The sequence below is a fragment of the Carcharhinus amblyrhynchos genome, chromosome 10 (assembly GCF_965287045.1).
Source record: "Carcharhinus amblyrhynchos chromosome 10, sCarAmb.v2.hapA, whole genome shotgun sequence".
Lineage (NCBI taxonomy): Eukaryota > Metazoa > Chordata > Chondrichthyes > Carcharhiniformes > Carcharhinidae > Carcharhinus > Carcharhinus amblyrhynchos.
Window position 1 is genome coordinate 96,205,940 of NC_137333.1, and position 19,456 is coordinate 96,225,395.

The 19,456-nt window shown below is 44.3% G+C and overlaps 1 protein-coding gene across 1 annotated transcript in view; it reads left to right on the plus strand.

Moving 5' to 3' along the window:
* LOC145349436 (interleukin-5 receptor subunit alpha-like) overlaps window positions 1-14,606 on the plus strand; it is a 28,526-nt gene extending 13,920 nt beyond the window's left edge. The window contains exons 4-10 of the mRNA XM_080197975.1: window positions 421-541; window positions 633-811; window positions 924-1,063; window positions 4,486-4,627; window positions 6,900-6,993; window positions 10,870-10,960; window positions 14,354-14,606. Coding sequence (XP_080054101.1) covers window positions 421-541; window positions 633-811; window positions 924-1,063; window positions 4,486-4,627; window positions 6,900-6,993; window positions 10,870-10,960; window positions 14,354-14,440 — 854 coding nt within the window. The 3' untranslated portion in view covers window positions 14,441-14,606. The remainder of the gene's footprint in view (window positions 1-420; window positions 542-632; window positions 812-923; window positions 1,064-4,485; window positions 4,628-6,899; window positions 6,994-10,869; window positions 10,961-14,353) is intronic.
* The last annotated feature ends 4,850 nt before the right edge of the window (window positions 14,607-19,456 follow it).

A 19,456-nucleotide genomic window follows, 5' to 3' on the forward strand; every position in this document is an offset into this window, starting at 1 on the left:
TTTGGTCCATCAAACTTCCCACTGACAACAATCCCACACAGGCCCCATCCCTGTAGCCCAACATATTTACCCTGCTAAACCACACCCCCAATACTATAAGGTAATTTAGCATGGCCAATCCAACTAACCTGCACATCTTTGGACTGTGGGAGGAAACCGGAGCACGCGGAGGAAACCCTCAGGGAGAACGTATGAACTCCACACAGACAGTCACCCGAGGCTGGAATCGAACCTGGGTCCCTGGCACTGTGAGGCAGCAGTGCTACCCACTGTGCCACCGCGCTGCCCAGAGTTAATTTTCTGAGCGAAAATGTTTTTGGTATAATTTCTTTCAATTACATCAGAACAAAAATTATTGTTAATTTGCCACACTCATCACAATAACTTTTAATTAAAATCCTGCTTATTTTGTTAACACAGGTGATCAACAAACATTGATTTCCAACTTTTTGTGCATTTTGTATAATCATTCATCCATGAATTGTACATGGAGAAGGGGTAGCAAAACACCACTAGACACCAAGTATGTAATGTATTACAGGTAAGTGTCAAAATGTGGGTCCATAATAAGCTAAAACAACTCCAAATTTTCTGGGGTTTTTTGTACTAATTTAAAATTTTTTCCCTTTAAGGCAGAGCGAGACCACCCGGCGATGTATTCATTATTTTACAGATGTGAACGGGAGATATGGCTGTCAAGTTAATCAAGCCATATATGATGTCGAGGAGACAATTCTAATACGTGTCAATGGATCAAGTAATACCAGAACGATTCGACCATATTACACAAGCATCGACCCATGGGAATATGGTATGATATAACTATTTTCCTAATGCATTTATATCTTTTGGATTGCTGTGTTTCTCATAACATTAAGAGTTCAATTAAACGTGAATGGTTTTTTGGTGCCCTTAACTTTCAGAGATATACAACCCACCAGTAAACCTTAAGGTTTTACCAAATCTGACTGTGAAATGGGACATGCCTCCAGGTTATAACATCAATACTGACTGCTTTGCATTTGAACTGAAAGTCACAGATTTGGAAGAGGGTTGTACTGAGGTAAAGTTTATGTGTTCATCTCTTCATTCCCTCGTGCGTCCCTAACAATTGATACATTTTTATATCAACCATTATGTTTGTGGACCATTTAAGTAGAGATCAGTGTGGCAGAGTGGTTAGCACTGCTGCCTGTCAGCTCCAGGGACCCAGGATCGACTCCTGGCTTGGGTTACTGTCTGTGCACAGTCTGCACATTTTCACTGTGTCTGCGTGGGTTTCCTCCAGGTGCTCCGATTTCCTCCCACAGTCCGAAAAATGTGCTGGTTGGGTGTATTGACCATGCTAAATTCTTCCTCAGTGAACCCAAAAAGGCACGGGAGTGTGGCGACTAAGGGATTTTCACAGTAACTTCATTGCAGTGTTGATGTAAGCCTACTTGTGACATGAATAAATAAACTTAGTACTTAAATGTATTCAAAATCCTGGAACATTGATGGCCTGGCAGCTCTATGCTTCATATAATCTTGAACCATCCCAACCTCAGCTCATCCTCTAAGCCTTGACATTCATTACTTTATCCCTCATGCAATTATCCATCATTACCATCGATGCATCTTAGTTGTTCTCCCAACTGTAGGTCTGGTGAAAATTTCCCCTGAAATGCTTGTTAACAGCCGTTTATTCCATTTCCTGACAACTTTGTTCTTCCCTCAACTGGGGTTCTGTCAGGAGTTGGGTAGAAGTTCTATAGGATTTCAGAGGCAACTAATTATCACCATCAAGTAAGAGTCAGGGAAGGCCTATGAAATGGAGATTCCACGATAGACAACACAGTAGGAGGCCATTTGGCCCACGGTACCTGAACTGGCTCTTTGAATAAGTTATAGAGTCATAGAGGTTTGCAGCATGGAAACAAGCCCTTCAGTCCAACTTGTCCATGCCGCACTTTTTTTATATAACCACTAAACTAGTCCCAATTGCCCACATTTGGCCCATATCTCTCTATACCCATCTTACCCATGTAACTATCTAAACTGTCATTTTAAAAGACAAAATTGTACCCACCTCTACCACCACCTCTGATAGCTTGTTCCAGACACTCACTGCCATCTATATGAAAAAAATGCCCCTCTGGACCCTTCTGTTTCTCTCCCCTCTCACCTTAAACCTATGCCTTCTAGTTTTAGACTCCTCTAAAATTGGGAAAAGATGTTGATTATCTAGTTGATCTATGCCCCTCATTATTTTATAGATCTTTATAAGATCACCCCTCAGTCTTCTACGTTCCAGAGAAAAAAACCTCAGTCTTTTCCAGCCTCTCCTTATAACTCAAACCATCGAGTCCCGGCAGCATTCTATTAAATCTTTTCTGCACTCTTTCCAGTTTAATAATATCCTTTCTGTAGTAGAGTGACCAGAACTGTACATAGTATTCCAAGTGTGGCCTTACCAATGTCTTGTACAACTTCAACAAGATGGCCCAATTCCTGTATTCAAGCCACCTGATTGATGTTTAAAGTGTATTTATTAGCATTGCAAGTAGGCTTACATTAACAGTGCAAGTAAATTACTGTGAAAATCCCCTTGTCCCACACTCCGACACCTGGTCAGGTAAATAAAGAAACAAAGAGTAGTACAGCACAGGAACAGGCCCTTCGGCCCACCAAGTCTATGCCGGTACAGATGACTCTCTAAGCTAATATTTTCTTGTGACAATGTGGTCCATATCCCTCTATTCCCTGCCTCTTGAATGTTGTTATGGAATCTGTTTCCATCACTTTCCTCGGCAACGCATTCCAGGCTGCATGAAAAGCTTGCCCCTTACATCTCTTTTATATTTTTCGCTTCTCACTTTCAACCTATGCGCCTAAGTACTGTACCTTTCAACCCTGAGAAAAAGACCCTGACTATCCACTCTATCCAAGCCTGTCATAATCTTGTAAACCTCTATCAGTTTCCCCTACATCCTTCAATGCTCCAATAAAACAACCCAAGTTTGTTCAACCTTTCTTCACACTCCATTTCCTCCAATCCTGGTATAACTTTTCTGTATCAACATTGTACACTGAGGGAGAATTTAGCAATGCAAATGTACCTAACCAGCATGCCTTTCAGCTTGTGGGAGGGAAACTGGAACATGCAGAGTAAAGCAAAGCAGACAAGGGGAGAATGTGCAAACACCACACCGACTGTAATCCAAGCCCGGAATTCCTTGGCGCTGTGAGGCAACAGTGCTAACCACTGTGCTACCCGGGCCCTGTTCCCTTGTTCTTTCCCCATAGCCTTGCAAAAGTTTTATTTTTCAAATGTGCTTCCAATTCTCTTTTGAAAGTTACTGTTGAATTTGCTTCCTGACTCCTTTCAGGTAAAACATTCCCAATCATCCTAACTCGGTGCGTAGAAAAGAAAAATGTTTCTCAACTCTGCTTTCTTCATAGGCTGTTGTATTGCACAAAGTCCAATTTGATTTGATTTGATTTATTATTGTCACGTGTATTAACATACAGACAAAGGATGCTATACAGACAAAGCATACCGTTCACAGAGAAGGAAAGGAGAGAGCACAGAATGTAGTGTTACAATCATAGTTAGGATGTAGAGAAAAATCAACTTAGTGCGAGGTAGGCCCATTCAAAAGTCGGACAGCAGCTGGGAAGAAGCTGTTCTTGAGTTGGTTGGTACGTGTCTTCAGACTTTTGTATTTTTTTCCCAACAGGAGAAGGTGGAAGAGAAGAAGTCTGGGGTGGGTGAGATCCTTGATTATGCTGGCTGCATTTCCGAGGCAACGGGAAGGGTAGACAGTGGCAATGGATGGGAGGATGGTTTGAGTGATGGACTGGGCTTCGTTCATGACCCTTTGTAGTTTCTTGCGGTCTTGGGCAGCGTAGGAGAAATACCAAGCTGTGATACATCCAGAGATGATGTGGACATGCCGGCGTTGGACTGGGGTAAACACAGTAAAAAGTCTGACAGCACCAGGTTTCAGTCCAACCGATTTATTTGATAGTAAATTCACTAGCTTTCGGGTTAGCCCCTTCGTCAGGTGAATGGAGAGTTCTGGCCTCAGACAGAGCGTATAAAGCACAGACAGTTTACAGATTACTGATTAGAATGCGAATCTTTACACCTAACCTGCTGTACAAGTCTTGTGTATTGTCTCCAGACATCTCTTTAACCTGTGATCAGTGTTCCTTCCACACACATTGTTAGCCACTTTAAGACTTGTACAGCAAGTTAGGTGTAAAGATTCGCATTCTAATCAGTAATCTGTAAACTGTCTGTGCTTTATACGCTCTGTCTGAGGCCAGAACTCTCCATTCACCTGACGAAGGGGCTAACCCGAAAGCTAGTGAATTTACTATCAAATAAATCGGTTGGACTGAAACCTGGTGTTGTCAGACTTTTTACTGTGTATACATCCAGAGAGAATACTTCTTATGTCCCTAATTGTTTTGTCTTCATGCCTAACTGTTTTGCTTTAGCATTTAAACATCCAAGGTGAAACAGAGTATGTTCTTGTCAACCTCAACCCAACAAAACGGCACTCTGTGAAAGTAAGGATGAAATTACAACATTGCAAAGAAACTCGGTTCTGGAGTGAGTGGAGCAATGAGGATTTTATTGGTAAGCTTTGTCTTTCCTTGAACCATTGTTATGCCTGTTGAGGGTTTCTCATCCTTTCTGTTGCTGCAATGGGTTAAATAATTCTGAAACCTGTACATTTTCATCACTGATGCCAGCGAGAATGCGGCCTAGTTTTTATTATTTGCCCTTTATTTGTTTTTCAGCTTGAACATGGCATTAGCGAGAAAAAAAACCCAATCAATAAACTTATCTTCGACTTTCCCTCTACCCCTCCCACTCCTGAAGACAGCCTGAAATGATTTGTGAGAAGGCCATGTCTCTCTCTCATAGAGTCATAGAGGTTTACAGTATGGAAACAGGCCCTTCGGCCCAACTTGTCCATGCTGCCCCTTTTTTAAACCCCTCAGCTAATCCCAACTGCCTGCATTTGGCCCACATCCTTCCATACCCATTGTACCCATGTAACTATCTAAATGCTTTTTAGAAGATAAAATTGTACCCGCCTCTATTACTACCTCTGGTAGCTTGTTCCAGACACTCACCACCCTGTGTGAAAAAAATTGCCCCTCTGGACACTTTTGTATCTCTCCCCTCTCACTTTAAACCTATGCCCTCTATTTTATACTCCCCTACCTTTGGGAAAAGATATTATCTATCTTGTCTATGCCCCTCATTATTTTATAGACATCGATAAGGTCACCCCTCAGCGTCCTACACCCCAGGGGAAAAAATCCCAGTCTATCCAGCCTCTTCCTATAACTCAATCCCATCAATTCCCAGTACCATCTCCCAGGGGCTTTACTCATCTATATACATCCCAGGAGGGACCCCAACAACAGGATCACATCATCCGGGTAAACCTGGTGTAAACCTCACCAAGATAATGTGACGTCAGCAAAATCTGAAAGGACGAAATCTGGTGGGGAGGTGGGGTGGGGGAGCTGTTAATCATACTAAAATAAATGCAAATTCGTTAATAGTAGGTTCTTGTCCTTTGATGGCCTGAACCTCCCATTGAGAGGGGCGGGGAAAATCACGGAACATGATCTCTCTGTAGAGAATTGATTTTCCCAAATCCCTCTTAATTTGATTTTCGTTTCACTCTTTGACCACTAACTCAGGCAGAAAATCACTCCCCATATGTCTGAACATACTCGAACTAATAAATATCACTCTCTGTCGCATTGCAACTCCTTCTGAGGCGACTTTCACATCTTTTGAAACAATGAATATCATTTGATTTGATTAGATTTAATTTATTATTGTCGCATGGATAAGTATACAGTGAAAAGTATTGTTTCTTGCAAACTATACAAGCATACAGTACATAAGGAAGTGGGAGGCACGGTGGCACAGTGTTTAGCACTGCTGCCTCACAGCTCCAGGGACCTGGGTTTGACTCCTGGCTCGGGTCACTGTCTCTGTGGAGTTTGCACATTCTCCCCATGTCTGCATGGGTTTCCTTCAGGTGTTCCAGTTCCCTTCCACAGCCCTAAGGTATGTGGGTTAGGTGCATTGGCCATGCTCAATTGTCCCTTTGTGAACTGGGATGTGTAGGTGAGAGGGATTAGGTGGGTAAGTATGAGGGGAGATCTCATTGAGATGTATAAGATGATGAATGGGATGGATAGGATAGAGGTGGAGAGACTCTTTCTGCTCAGAAAGGACAGTAGGACTAGGGGGCACAGCCTCAAGATAAAGGGGGGGCGGTTTAGAACGGAGTTGAGGAAGAATTTCTTCACTCAAAGGGTGGTGAATCTCTGGAATTCTCTGCCCGTTGAAGTGGTGGAGGCTGCCTCGCTAAATATTTTTAAGACACGGGTTGATGGGTTTTTGATAAGCGAGGGGATTAAGGGTTATGGGGAGAGGGCGGGAAAGTGGAACTGAGCCACGACAGATCAGCCATGATCATATTGAATGGCGGGGCAGGCTCGAAGGGCTTGATGGCCTACTCCTGTTCCTATTTCTTATGTTCTTATATTCTTATGTGGGACTGCTGGGTGGGATTGTTGTTGGTGTAGTCTCGATGGGCTGAATGGCCTCCTTCTGCACTGTAGAGTTTCTATGATTCTATGAAGGGAGAGAGTGCACAATGTAGGATTACATTCATAGCTAGGCTGTAGAGAAAGATCAAACTCATGCATTGGAGAGATTAAAAATGTTAGGATAAAGATTAGTAAGCATAGAACAAGAGTAAAAGATAGAATTAGAACGTATGCTGAGCACAGCTTGCAAGAAGTCATCACACTGCAGAATCATCTTGGATGGATCATTATTTGTGATTGATAATAACTGGCTTGTTTATTTGCAGAACCTCTCCATTTGCCTATTGCAAGATGGGTGTTGCTAACTCTGGCCATAAGCACAATAATGATAGTGCTGCTTCTGCTGTTTGCATTCAGATGGTAAGTTTCCATCCAGTTATTGGGTTCTAATCAGGATCAAGATTCGCCCACTACCTGTCCTGATGGCACTGACTGGCATCAGAATTCAGCTCCAACGGGTTTCAGCTCCCTGCCCTCTCTTGTTTAAAGTCAGGACTATTAAAATTCAGCAGGGTTTCTCCCAATCTCCCACCACAACGTGGGACCAGCTGAACCATGGCACAGTGGCACAGTGGTTAGCACTGCTGCCTCACAGCGCCAGGGGCTTGTGTTCATCTCTCGGCTTGGGTCACTGTCTGTGCGGAGACTGCATGTTGTCCTCCTGTCTGCGTGGGTTTCCTCCAGGTGCTCCGGTTTCCCTGTGCGGGTTAGGTGTATTGACCATGCTAAATTACCCCTTAGTGTCAGGGGGACTAGCTAGGGTAAATACATGGGGTTATGGGGATAGGGCCTGGGTGGGATTGAGTAGGGAATAGGCTCGATAGGCCACCGTGGGATTCTATGATTTTATGATTCTATGAAATAAGAAGCAGTTTAACTGAAAGCTCGTGTGGAAGTTGGGGTGGGTGGTATGCACTAAACTCCTGTTAAATCATGGTGGGAAGTCCATTCATTTCTTTTTATTTGATTTATTATTGTCACATGTATACAGTATACAGTGAAAAATATTATTTCTTGCATGCTATACAAACACGGTGCAGAAGGTAGTATTACAGTCACAGAGTGTAGAGAAAGATCAACTGTATTAGCCTAATTCTGCCCCTGTATGCACAGGGTGCCGTAATGGTTAGCACACTGCTGCCTCACAAACCCAGGGATTTGGGTTTGATTCCCAGTTTGGGTCATTGTCTGTGTGGAGTTTGCAAGTTCTCCCTGTGTCTGTGTGGGTTTCCTCTGCGTGCTCCAGTTTCCTCCCACAGTCTGAAAGACGTGTTGGTTAGGTGCATTGGCCATGCTAAATTCTTCCTTAGTGTACACGAACAGGCACTGGAATGTGGCGACTCGGGGATTTTCACAGTAACTTCATTGCACTGTTAATGTATACCTATCTGTGACTAATAAATAATAAAAAAAAGAAGGTGGGTTCAAAAGTCTGATGGCAGCAGGGAAAACTGTGTTTTTGAGTCAGACGGTCTGTGACCTCAGTTTTTTGTATCTTTTTCCTGACAGAAGAAGGCGGAAGAGAGAATGTCCAGGGTGCGTGGGGTGCTTGATTATGTTGAATGCCTTCCTGAGGCAGCGGGAAGTGTAGGCATTGTCAATGGATGGAAGGCTGGTTTGTGTGGTGGACTGAGCTGTGTTCACAATCATTTTAGTTCCTTGCGGTCTTGGTCAGAGCAGGAGCCACACCAAGCTGTGATGCAACCAGAAAGGATGCTTTCTATGGTGCATCCGTAGAAGTTGGTGAGAGAATTAGCAGAATTTCCTTAGCCTCCTGAGAAAGTAGAGGCGTTGGTGGGCTTTCTTAACTATAGTGTCAGCGTGGGGGGAACCAAGACAGGTTGTTGGTATTCTGGGCACCTAGAAACTTGAAGCTGTCAACCATTTCTAATGTGTCCCCATTAATGTAGACAGGGGCATGTTCTTCTCTATGTGAAGCCAACTCAGGAGGATGGGACAAGGGCACAGCTCACCCCTGATCTTATTAAATGGTGGAACAGGCTTGAGAGGCTGAATGGCCTCCTGTTGCCTAATTCCAGTAGATTTCTTTCCCTTTGCCAACTTTCACCTTCACCTCCTCTTCTGAATATGCCCACTTGTCCCTGTTGCCAGGGTTAAATGACCATGAAGTAGACAAAGGATTTTGGCAGACCACCGTGACAATATCAGTCATTGGTATATGATGAAGAATAATACAGCTACTTGTCTTTACCTTTAGCAAGTTCATTGGAGCTACAAACTGCTTGTGGTTTCCCCCACCCCAGCTGTTCCAATTCTACTGAGTCGTTCTGGACATCTGGACAAACATATGAATAAGATGGGAATAGATGGATTGCAATCCTTGGAAGGGCAGGGGGCTTTAGTTCAGATGGGCAGCATGGTCGGTGTAGGCTTAGAGAGCCAAAGGGCCTATTCCTGTGCTCTAATTCTCTTTGATCTTTGTTCTTTGAAATTAGTAACCATTTCAATCAAAGGGACAAAAGAAAAAGGGGTGTTCCTTTAAAAAGATACTGCCTTAAACAGAAATAAATCACAAATGAAGCTTAAAATGTCAAAATGAAATATGATTAAAGGGATCATACAGGCACCCCAGCCCCTACGGTTCCCACCGAGAATCGAAGACCTTAACAATGCCGACGGACACCTCTTCCTGGGACACCTGGCTATGAATGTCACCACTGTAAATAAATGAAATGTTGCCACAGTCCCAGAGGTCACTCTCCCTTTGAAAGGGAGAGCTGACTGATGGTGTTTTAATCAGAGGTTCACCACACCTCGGATAAAGGGCAAGGGTCAAGAGTTGGGGTCTTCATGAATAATGTTGGCTGCCATGGGAGTGAGCCTGCAATTTTGGCATTCTCCACATCACAAACCAGTCATCCAGCCAACTGAGCTAACTAACCTCCTACCTTAACTATTCCAGCATCTGCCCATTAATATTCCTTCAGAGATAATGCCAATAACTATCATCCGCCTTTAATAAGGCAATTAGCTTAACAATGTTTTTTCTTACTCATTTGTGGGACACAGGCATCGCTGGCTGGCCAGCATTTATTATTCCGTTTATAGTTGGCCAAGGGGAGTTGAGAGTCAACCACAGTGCTGTGTCTCTGAAGTCACATGTAGGCCAGACCAGGTAAGGCCAGCAGATTTCCTTCCCTAAAGGACATTAATGAACGACAAGGCTTTTTCCGACAATTGGCAATAGTTTCATGGTCATCAGGTTCTTAACGCCAGATTTTTTTTTATTGAATTCAAACACCACCATCTGCCGTGGTGGGATTCGAACCTGGGTCCCCCAAAACGTTAGTTGCATTTGTGGGTTGAAGAGTCTAGCAATAATGCCACTAGTCCATCATCTCCCCTAATGTAATTGCCAAAGTATGCACTTACTCATACAGTGACATGTTACACTGTGAGGCATCATCCTGGAGCCCAGCTAACACCTCCAAATGTACAATTTGCTGGACCTGTCATTGCCCTGTTGCTGATTGTGATTGGTGTTCCATTCCCTGACTTCAGGTCACTGTGACTAATAGCAATAGTGCAAAAAAAGTCTGAATCAAGGCTCCATTCAGAAAAATATGCTCTTGTTTAAAAGAAACACTATAGAATCAGTGGTTATGCTAATATGACGTAATTTCCTATGGGGTGATGTATCAATCATATTAACTGGCTTTTAAGATTCATTTTAACACCAAAAGGTAGATTTTGAGTTTGCGTGATAGTGTAAAATGGGTGATAATGAATTGCAGCTCATTTTATGCTTTCCAATTGATTGGAGATAGTTTAAAAGTTTATTTATTAGTCAGCTTACATTAACACTGCAATGAAGTTACTCGGAAAATCCCCTGGCTGCCACACTCCAGCACCTGTTTGGATACACCGAGGGAGAATTTAGCACAGCCAATGCACCTAACCAGCACACCTTCGAGACAGCGGGAGGAAACCAGAGCACCCGGAGGAAACCCCACACAGACACAGGGAGAGCATGCAGACTCCGCACAGTCACCCAAGCTGGGAATTGAACCTGGGTCCCTGGCGCTGGGAAGCAGCAGTGCTAACCACTGTGCCACCTATGAAATGAGGTCAGGCCAGTGCCAGACTGCTGACCAGGTATCAGGCATTTTTCACAATTACATAAAGCCATTATCTACCCCAAATAGTCTTCTATATTTATAGGTAAGAAAATATCAAGCTTATGTGGGTTTAATTAATGTGTTTGACATTGTTTAGGTACAAAATGTTGGAAATTGTATTCAAACCAATCCCTGACCCTCAAAAGAAGTTCAAAGAATTGTTTGAGGAATATAACGGTGATTTCCAGGTAGGCAGGCACTAAATAAATGCCATTGCCACAATTCTCCAATCCCACTGCGGGGGTTCGGTAATGATCTGCAGAATTCGCGCGAGAGTTTGCGCCCCGCTAACATCTCCCAGCACTGGATTTCTGGTGTGGTCTGCTCCACGCTGGAAATCGGCGGGGTAACATTTAAATTATATTTTAAATGTCATTTAAGTGCTATTAGTGGGCCCAGAACTGAATTCTCCAGACCCACTGACCCCTCCCATTCTGTGGAGATGTCAGCATTGGACTGGGGTAGACACAGTAAGAAGTCTCACAACACCAGGTTAAAATCCAACAGGTTTATTTGGTAGCAAAAGCCACTAGCTTTCGGAGCACTACCCCTTCGTCAGGTGAGTGGGAGTTCTATTCACAAACGGGGCATATAAAGACACAAACTCAATTTACAAAATAATGATTGGAATGCGAGTCTTTACAGGTAATCAAGTCTTAAAGGTACAGACAATATGAGTGGAGAGAGTGTTAAGCACAGGTTAAAGAGATGTGTATTGTTTCCAGACAGGACAGTTAGTGAGATTTGGCAAGTCTAGGCAAGCCATGGGGGTTACAGATAGTGTGATATGAACCCAAGATCCCGGTTGAGGCCGTCTTCATGTGTGCGGAATGTGGCTAACAGTCTCTGCTCAGCGAGTCTGTGCTGTCGTATGTCATGAAGGCCGCCTTGGAAAACGCTTATCCGGTGATCAGCGGCTGAACGCCTGTGACTGCTGAAGTTTTTCCCGACAGGAGGAGAAGAGTCTTGCTTGGTGATTGTTGAGTGGTGTTCCTTCATCCGTTGTCATAGCGCCTGCATTGTTTCCCCAATGTACCATGCCTCGGGACATCCCTTTCTGCAGTGTATTTTCGTTGGCGGAGTTGCAGGAGTATGTACTGTGTACCTGGTGGATGGTGTTCTCACGTGAGATAATGGCATCCATGTTGATGATCCGGCACATCTTGCAGAGGTTGCTGTGGCAGGGCTATGTGGTGCCGTGTTCACTGTTCTCCTGAAGGCTGGGTAGTTTGCTGTGGACAATGGTCTGTTTCAGGTTGTGCAGTTGTTTGAAGGCAAGAAATGGGGGTGTGGGGACGGCCTTGGTGAGATGTTCGTCTTCATCAATGACATGTTGAAGGCTCTGGAGAAGATGTCGTAACTTTTCCACTCCAGGGAAGTACTGGACGATGGAGGATTCTCTGCCCACTGTGTCCCATGTATGTCTTCTGAGGAGGTCGGTGCGGCTTTTTGTTATGGCGCATCGGAACTGTCGGTCAATGAGTCACGTGTCATATCCTCATCTTATGAGGGCATCTTTTAGCATCTGGAGGTGTCTATTGCGATCTTCCTCATCTGAGCAGATCCTGTGTATACGGAAGCCTTGTCCCTAGGGGATGGTTTCTTTAACATGTTTAGGGTGGAAGCTGGAGAAGTGGAGCATCGTGAGGTTATCTGTGGGCTTGCAATACAGCGAGGTGCTAAGGTGACTGTTCTTAATGGAGATGCGTGTGTCTAAGAATGCAACCGATTCCAGAGGGTATTCCATGGTGAGTCTGATGGTGGGATGGAACTTGTTGATATCATCATAGAGATGTTTTGGTGATTGTTCACCATGAGTCCAAAGGGTGAAATTGTATCTAGTGTATACAATCAGTTGAAAGTCCTGTGCAGTGAAGAAGTCTTGTTCGAACCTATGCATGAAGAAGTTGGCATACTGAGATGCAAATTTGGCCTTCATGGCTGTTCTGTGTGTCTGGATGAAGAACTGCTTGTTGAAGGTGAAGACATTGTGGTCCAGGATGAAGTGGATGAGTTGCAAATTTGCGTCTGGAAACAGGCAGTTGTCAGCGTTGAGTCCTGTGACAGTTGCAGCAATGCTATCATTGTAGAGGATGCTGGTGTAGAAAGCCGAGACCTCTATTGTGACGAGGAGTGCTCTGGGTTCAACTGCTCCATGCGTGCTGAGTTTCTGCAGGACTTCTGTGGGAGTTTCTGTCGGACACTCACAGAACTATGAGTGTCGCAACAAAGGCGTACAATGGATTTCAGGATGCCCTCGACCTAGCCGAAGAGGTTCGCGCACAGGGTCCCATTGTTCGATACGATGGAACGGCCAGGTGTGTTTGCTTTGTGTATCTTCGGGAGGCAGTAGAGATCTCCAACACAGGGAGTATGTGGGATGAGAGCACGGAGGATGCTCTGAAAGTCCAGATCAAAGGCCTTGATCAGTCTGTTGCGTTGACAAGTATGTTCTTTGGTTCGATCTGCGGGTAACTGTCGGTAGTGTTTCCCAGGCAAGAGTGTTCACTTCCTGTTGGTCACAGGCATTCGGCCTCTGATCTTTGGGTAAGCGTTCTCCAAGGCAGCCTTCATGAAACACGACAGTGCAGAGTCGCTGAGCAGAGACTGATAGCCACGTTCTGCACACATCAGGATGGCCTCAACTGGCATCTTGGGTTCATGTCACACTATCTGTAGCCCCCACAACTTGTCTGGACTTGCAAAATCTCACTAACTGTCCTGTCTGGAGATAATACACATCTCTTTAACCTGTGCTTAACGTTCTCTCCACTCGCATTGTCTGTACATTTAAGACTTGATTACCTGTAAAGACTCACATCCCAATCGTTATTCTGTAAATTGAGTTTGTGTCTATATATGTCCTGTATGTGATCAGAACTCCCACTCGCCTGACAAAGGGGCGGCATTCCAAAAGCAAGTGGCTTTTGCTACCATATAAACCTGTTGGACTTAAACCTGGTGTTGTGAGATTTCTTACTGTATCTCTCCCATTCTGCCAGAGTGTTTCACTCCAGTGGGCATTACAGTAGCTCCCCATTTTCGGGGAATTTGCGGCTTGAACCCACTGGAGTGAGGGGAGGAATCGGGGCCACCTGAGGGGTCAGGCAATGGGGGGTGGTGCCCCTGGGGCATGGGCACCTGGGCAGTGCCAGCCTGTTCCCCTGGCACTGTCCAAGGGGCAAAATGCCAACGTCCCAGAGGGGGGCTCCCATAGGAACTCTGTGATCATGGGCCTCCCTCACCACAGATCTCCCTCGCCCCAGCACTGCCCTCTGCCTGCTTCAGAATCACGTTCTATGACAACTAAAGCAAATCGAAAGAATATTGACACCTGAAACAGAAAAAGCTGTAAAACCTCAGCAGGTCTGGCAACATCTGTGGAGAGAGAATAGAACCACCATTCTGAGTCTGGATCACCCTTCAGAGGTCACCCCCAGACTCAGAATTGTCACTCTCTTCTCTCTCCAAAGATGCTATCAGACTTGCTGAGATTTTCCAGCATTTTATGTTTTTGTCTCAGATTCCAACATATTTTGCTTTTAAAAGAATATTAAACTGAGCTTTTCCTTCCTCCACAGAATTGGATTAACTGTCAGGTGCCAAGCTCAAGTGCTGAAGAATGCCATCCAGTTGTCATTGAAGAAAACTCCAAGACTGATGACTGAATGGGGAAAGGGCCATCAGAACAGAGCTTTACATTCAGCAGAATGCCACCATCCTGTGTGTACAAACCAGTGTCCAGAGTGCTTCCGTTTTCCCATGCCTTATCCATTATAAGCTGCTTGTCATTGCCAGTCAGTGTTTCCACGTGGCTCGGGGTCGGTTCTGGAGTAAGGTCAGTAACTGGAGGCATTGGAGTGAATTTTCCTGACTCCGAGGGCCGTGGACAACGGAAATAGTTGGGAGCTGCATCGGAGTGTTTTCCGGGCAAGTTCTCGATAGTGGCGAAGTCGCCCAGGGATAGTGTGGGAACCTTCACCGCAGGGCCCCCCGCAGGCAATTTGGATATTTAACACCGCAATTTGGGACAGTTTCAAAGATTTGACTGCTCTTTGCAAATTGTGGAACAGCCCCACCTCCTGGTACAAAGGCTGCCAGTTCGAAAAGAGGTGAACACTCTGTCGCAATCTTGGAACAAGAGGCTGCGTGCTGGCTATATGTGTGAAAGGCCCACATTTGAGGTTGAGATAGATGCAGTGGAAGGTTTTCACCTACACAATGGCCATCAGTGCAGATTTAATACTTCACGTGTAGGCCAATGAGGGCACCTCCATGGTCTGCATCTGCTGCATGCAACGCTCCCACTGGGCAGTTGCACCTGTAGAGAATTCAGCCCTCTGATTGGGCCAACAGCATTGAAATCCGGGCCAGAATCCTCAGTGAGATGGCGAACTTGGACACAACCAATTAAGCAGGCTGCTTCTGAGAATATTAACATAAGAACATAGGAAATAGGAGCAGGAGTAGGCCATTTAGCCCCTCGAGCCTGCCCCACCATTCAGTAAGATCATGGCTGATCTGAAGTGCATCAGTTCCACTTTCCCGCTTTCTCCCCATAACCCTTAATTCCCCTGTCTATCAGAAACCTATTTACCCGTGACTTAAATATATTCAATGAGGTAGCCTCCACCACTTCAACGGGCAGAGAATTCCAGAGATTCACCACCCTTTGAGTGAAGAAGTTCCTCCTCAACTCCGTTCTAAACTGCCTCCCCCCTCCGTTATTTTGAGGCTGTGCCCTCTAGTTCTGCTATCCTTTCTAAGAGTAAAGAATCTCTCTACCTCTACAATATCTAGCCTCTTCATTATCTGGTAAGTCTCTATAAGATCCCCCACTCAGCCTTCTAAACTCTAACGACCCAGTCTATTCAATCTCTCCTCATAAGCTAACCCCCTCATCTCCAGTATGGTGAACCTTCTCTGCACTCCCTCCAAGGCCAATTTATCCTTTCGCAAATACGAGGACCAAAACTGCACATAATATTGCAGAGCAAAGGCCTAATTCTTAGCAAGTGCACTGGGGTGGCATGGTGGCACAGTGCCTCACAGCGCCAGGGACCCGCATTCGATTCCTGGTGTTGTGTCATGTCTGTGCGGAGTCTGCACATTCTCCCCATGTCTGCAAGGGTTTCCCCCAGTGCTCCAGTTTCCTCCCACAGTCGAAAGATCAGGTGGATTGGTCATACGAAATTTCCCCTTAGTGTCAGGGGCACTAGTTAGGATAAATGCATGGAATTAAGGGGATAGGGCCTGGCTAGGATTGTGGCCGGTGCAGGTTAGATGGGCCAAATGGCCTCCTCCTGCACAGTAGGGATTCTTAAGTTCTATGAAGTGCAGTCTCAGGGTTTCCATTGTTTGCTACCTCTCTTTTCACAAATTCTGTCAGGCCTGAGAATTAGTTATTTTATTCCAACCTATTCTGTTATGCTTATAGATCACCCTCTCCTGTCATTAATACATAGCTATTTCAAGCAAAGAGTATACATTTATCAAACCTTTGCTTCTTCAGTTTCTTTTTATATTTTATATTTTTATATATTTGATCCATTTTGTTGCCTCTCTATGGGTTCTGCTCGCTGCTGGAGTAGCGTGTAAACAGTTACGCATAGATATAAATAACAGTGAATACTGCAGTTTAACATGCATTACCTCGCCTCAAACCGTGGGGATAGGCGCTGTAAATAATCAGAAAGGTGATGGAAAGTTGGGGAATTACTAGGGTAGATAGAGAGAAATTATTTCCACTGATTGGGGAATCTACAATCAGATATTTTAGTTTAAAAAGCTAGGTTGAAAAGCCACAAAAAACCTCAACAGCTGTGTACACGTCAGTTCAATACATAGAACAAAGATCAAAGGACAGTACAGCACAGGAACAGGCCATTCGGCCCACCAGCTCTGTGCCAGCACAGATGCCTCCCTAATCTAATATTTTCTTGCCTCTATGTGGTCCATATCCCTCTATTCCCTGACTATTCACGTAACTATCCAGCTGCCTCTTGAACCTTATTATAGAATCTGCTTCCACCACCTCCTCCGGCAGCGCGTTCCAGGCACCCTCTGTGTGAAAAACTTGCCCCTTACATCTCCTTTACACTTTCCCCCTTTCAAACTATGCCCCCGGGTAATTGACCCTGGGAATTATATTGTTTCTTGTGATTAGGTCAATAAAAAGGTGAGGTCAGTTTGGTATTTTTCCATCCCGTTGCAATGAAGGGAGATTTGATCGGTTGCCAAATTCTCCGACTTTGTCACAGAAGGAGCGTGCTGTGTATGGCCAGTAAGATTGTGACCCAAAACTCTTAATCATTAAAATTAGAGACAGCCCTTTCAGGAAAGTAGAAGTTAATGCCCTCCCATGAGTCAGGTTTGTGACAGGGTGGTATTTAATTGGGCAGGAAGGTAGTGGGTAGGGTCCCAACTACATTCCTCGACTCGATCCTGATTAAGTCCAGGTCAGGGAGCCTCGTGGAAGGCCTCGCCACTAACAACCAAAAGGCAATAAGAGGTTTGAAACTCTCTTCTGAAAATAGAACCCCTACAGTGCAGAAGGAGGCCATTCAGCCCGTCAAGTTCTGCACACTTCCATTTTTATCTTATTAATCAATACAAAGTATCTTTTTTACAGAAAAGTGTTTACTTGTTAAAAATGACGGTAGATGTTTGAAATAGACCAAAACTGTTAGTTCATATCAGACTTTTCAAGTTATAAATAATCTGTTCCTGATATTAGCAGTGGGAGACATGGTGCCACAATGGGTAGCACTGCTGCCTCACACCACCAGGGACCTGGTCTTGAGTCACTTTCTGTGTGGAGTTTGCACATTCTCCCCGTGTCTGCATGGGTTTCCTCCGCGTGCTCAGGTTTCCTCCCACAGTCCAAAGATGTGTGGGTTAGGTTGATTGGCCATGTTAAATTGACTTCAGTGTCAGGGAGTTAAGCAGGGTAAATATGTGGGGGGTGCAGGAATAGAGCCTGGGTGGGATGTTGGTTAGTGCAGACTCAATGGGCAGAATGGCGTCTTTCTGTACTGTAAGGATTCTATGGTACCACTCGGACATGACCTCCCTATCAATTATGATAGTTGATTGGTTAGAATTCAGGTCTTCAGTTCATATTTAGGCTATCATCAAGCAAAATGTTTGCGTTTTCTCTGATATTAGTTTTATGATCTTGTGTTGTTAAGAGGATGGTCATGTGTTTTTGGACAGTTTTTTTTCAGTGAGTTTGAGGTTTCACTTTCTGTTTGGCTATCATTATATTTGAAGTTTTAGAAGGGACAGCAAGCCAAAAAAATAGTGTTTTCCCTCTCTCTCTGTTCTTTCTTTATTCTTTGAAAATCCTCTTGTTTTTCTGAGGGGTGGAAATCTGTTGTTGTTGGGGGCTGGGCCAAAGTTTCCCTGGTGCTTTGGGAAGCTATCTTATCTTCAACCTGTTCTGAGGGAATCAAGACTGAGAGTTTTCAATTCTTCAACCAAAGGACTCAATTTTCAGTATCACGTGAGCATTAGTCTTTGCTGCGTTGAACTTGTTAAAAAGGATTTTTTCTGTGGAAGGATGTGGGTTTGACTGGAACATTGTAGATATCTTTGTTAAAGATTATATATTTTCATGATTGTTTGTTTCTTGTTTGTAATTGATAAAAGTTCTTGCAAATTTTCTTACTATGCATGTTAACCATATTCCTAAATAAACTTTATTTGATAAAAGCTCCCTAGTGGGTCACTTGAATCATACCTAGCCACATTCAAGATGCAAAACCTCTGATTCAGACAGGGTCTATAAAACGCTCTGATGTTTCTGACCTGAACTATAACAACTTGTACCACAGAAACTGATTCAAACTTCATTTCTGTAGCACTTTTCACGTCATGAAGGGAAGCTTTGATGCAACAGCTGTTCCTATGTAAAGGATTTTATGAGATATAAAAAGATATCAGCGTGTGTTGAGAAGATCATTGTTACAACAATAAGTCATGGTGCACAGTGGCACAGTGGTTAGCACTGCTGCCTCACAGCGCTAGGGACCCAGGTTCAATTCCGGCCATGTCTGTGTGGAGTCTGCATGTTCTCCCCGTGTCTGCGTGGGTTTCCTCCGGGTGCTCCAGTTTCCTCCCACAATCCAAAGATGTGTAGGTTAGGTTGATTGGCCATGCTAAATTGCTCCTTACTAGCAGGGGGATAGGGCCTGGGTGGTATTGTGGTCAGTGCAGCCTCAATGGGCCAAATGGCCTCCTTCTGCACTGTTGGAATTCTGTGATTTTTAAACGAAATCCTCTGACGATAGTTATTTATTGTCGACTATCTCGAACATGATTGCTATTATTAATTCAAGTAATTTTTAAAGCAGGCTTGCAGCCCGCTGGCAGAGAAATGTGCAAAAGGTTCAGGGATGTATGTTGTTTTAAAGATTAATCTTTGCGACACATGAAAATCTTATAATGCATTAGAGATTTTATGTTTTATGATAGCCTGAACTGAATTATGGGCTATTTAGTTTCTTATGTTAAGCGAATAGTCACGTGGTAAATTAACACTGTCTAAATGAAGTTTAATGTTCATGGAAAGTGATCCCAGATATTGACGGGAGTTTTCCCATTCAGCCCACCATGGAAATCGCAGCAGGTGGGGGATTCATTAACCTGGGGCAGGATTTTCTGGTTTTGAGGTGAATGTGGCT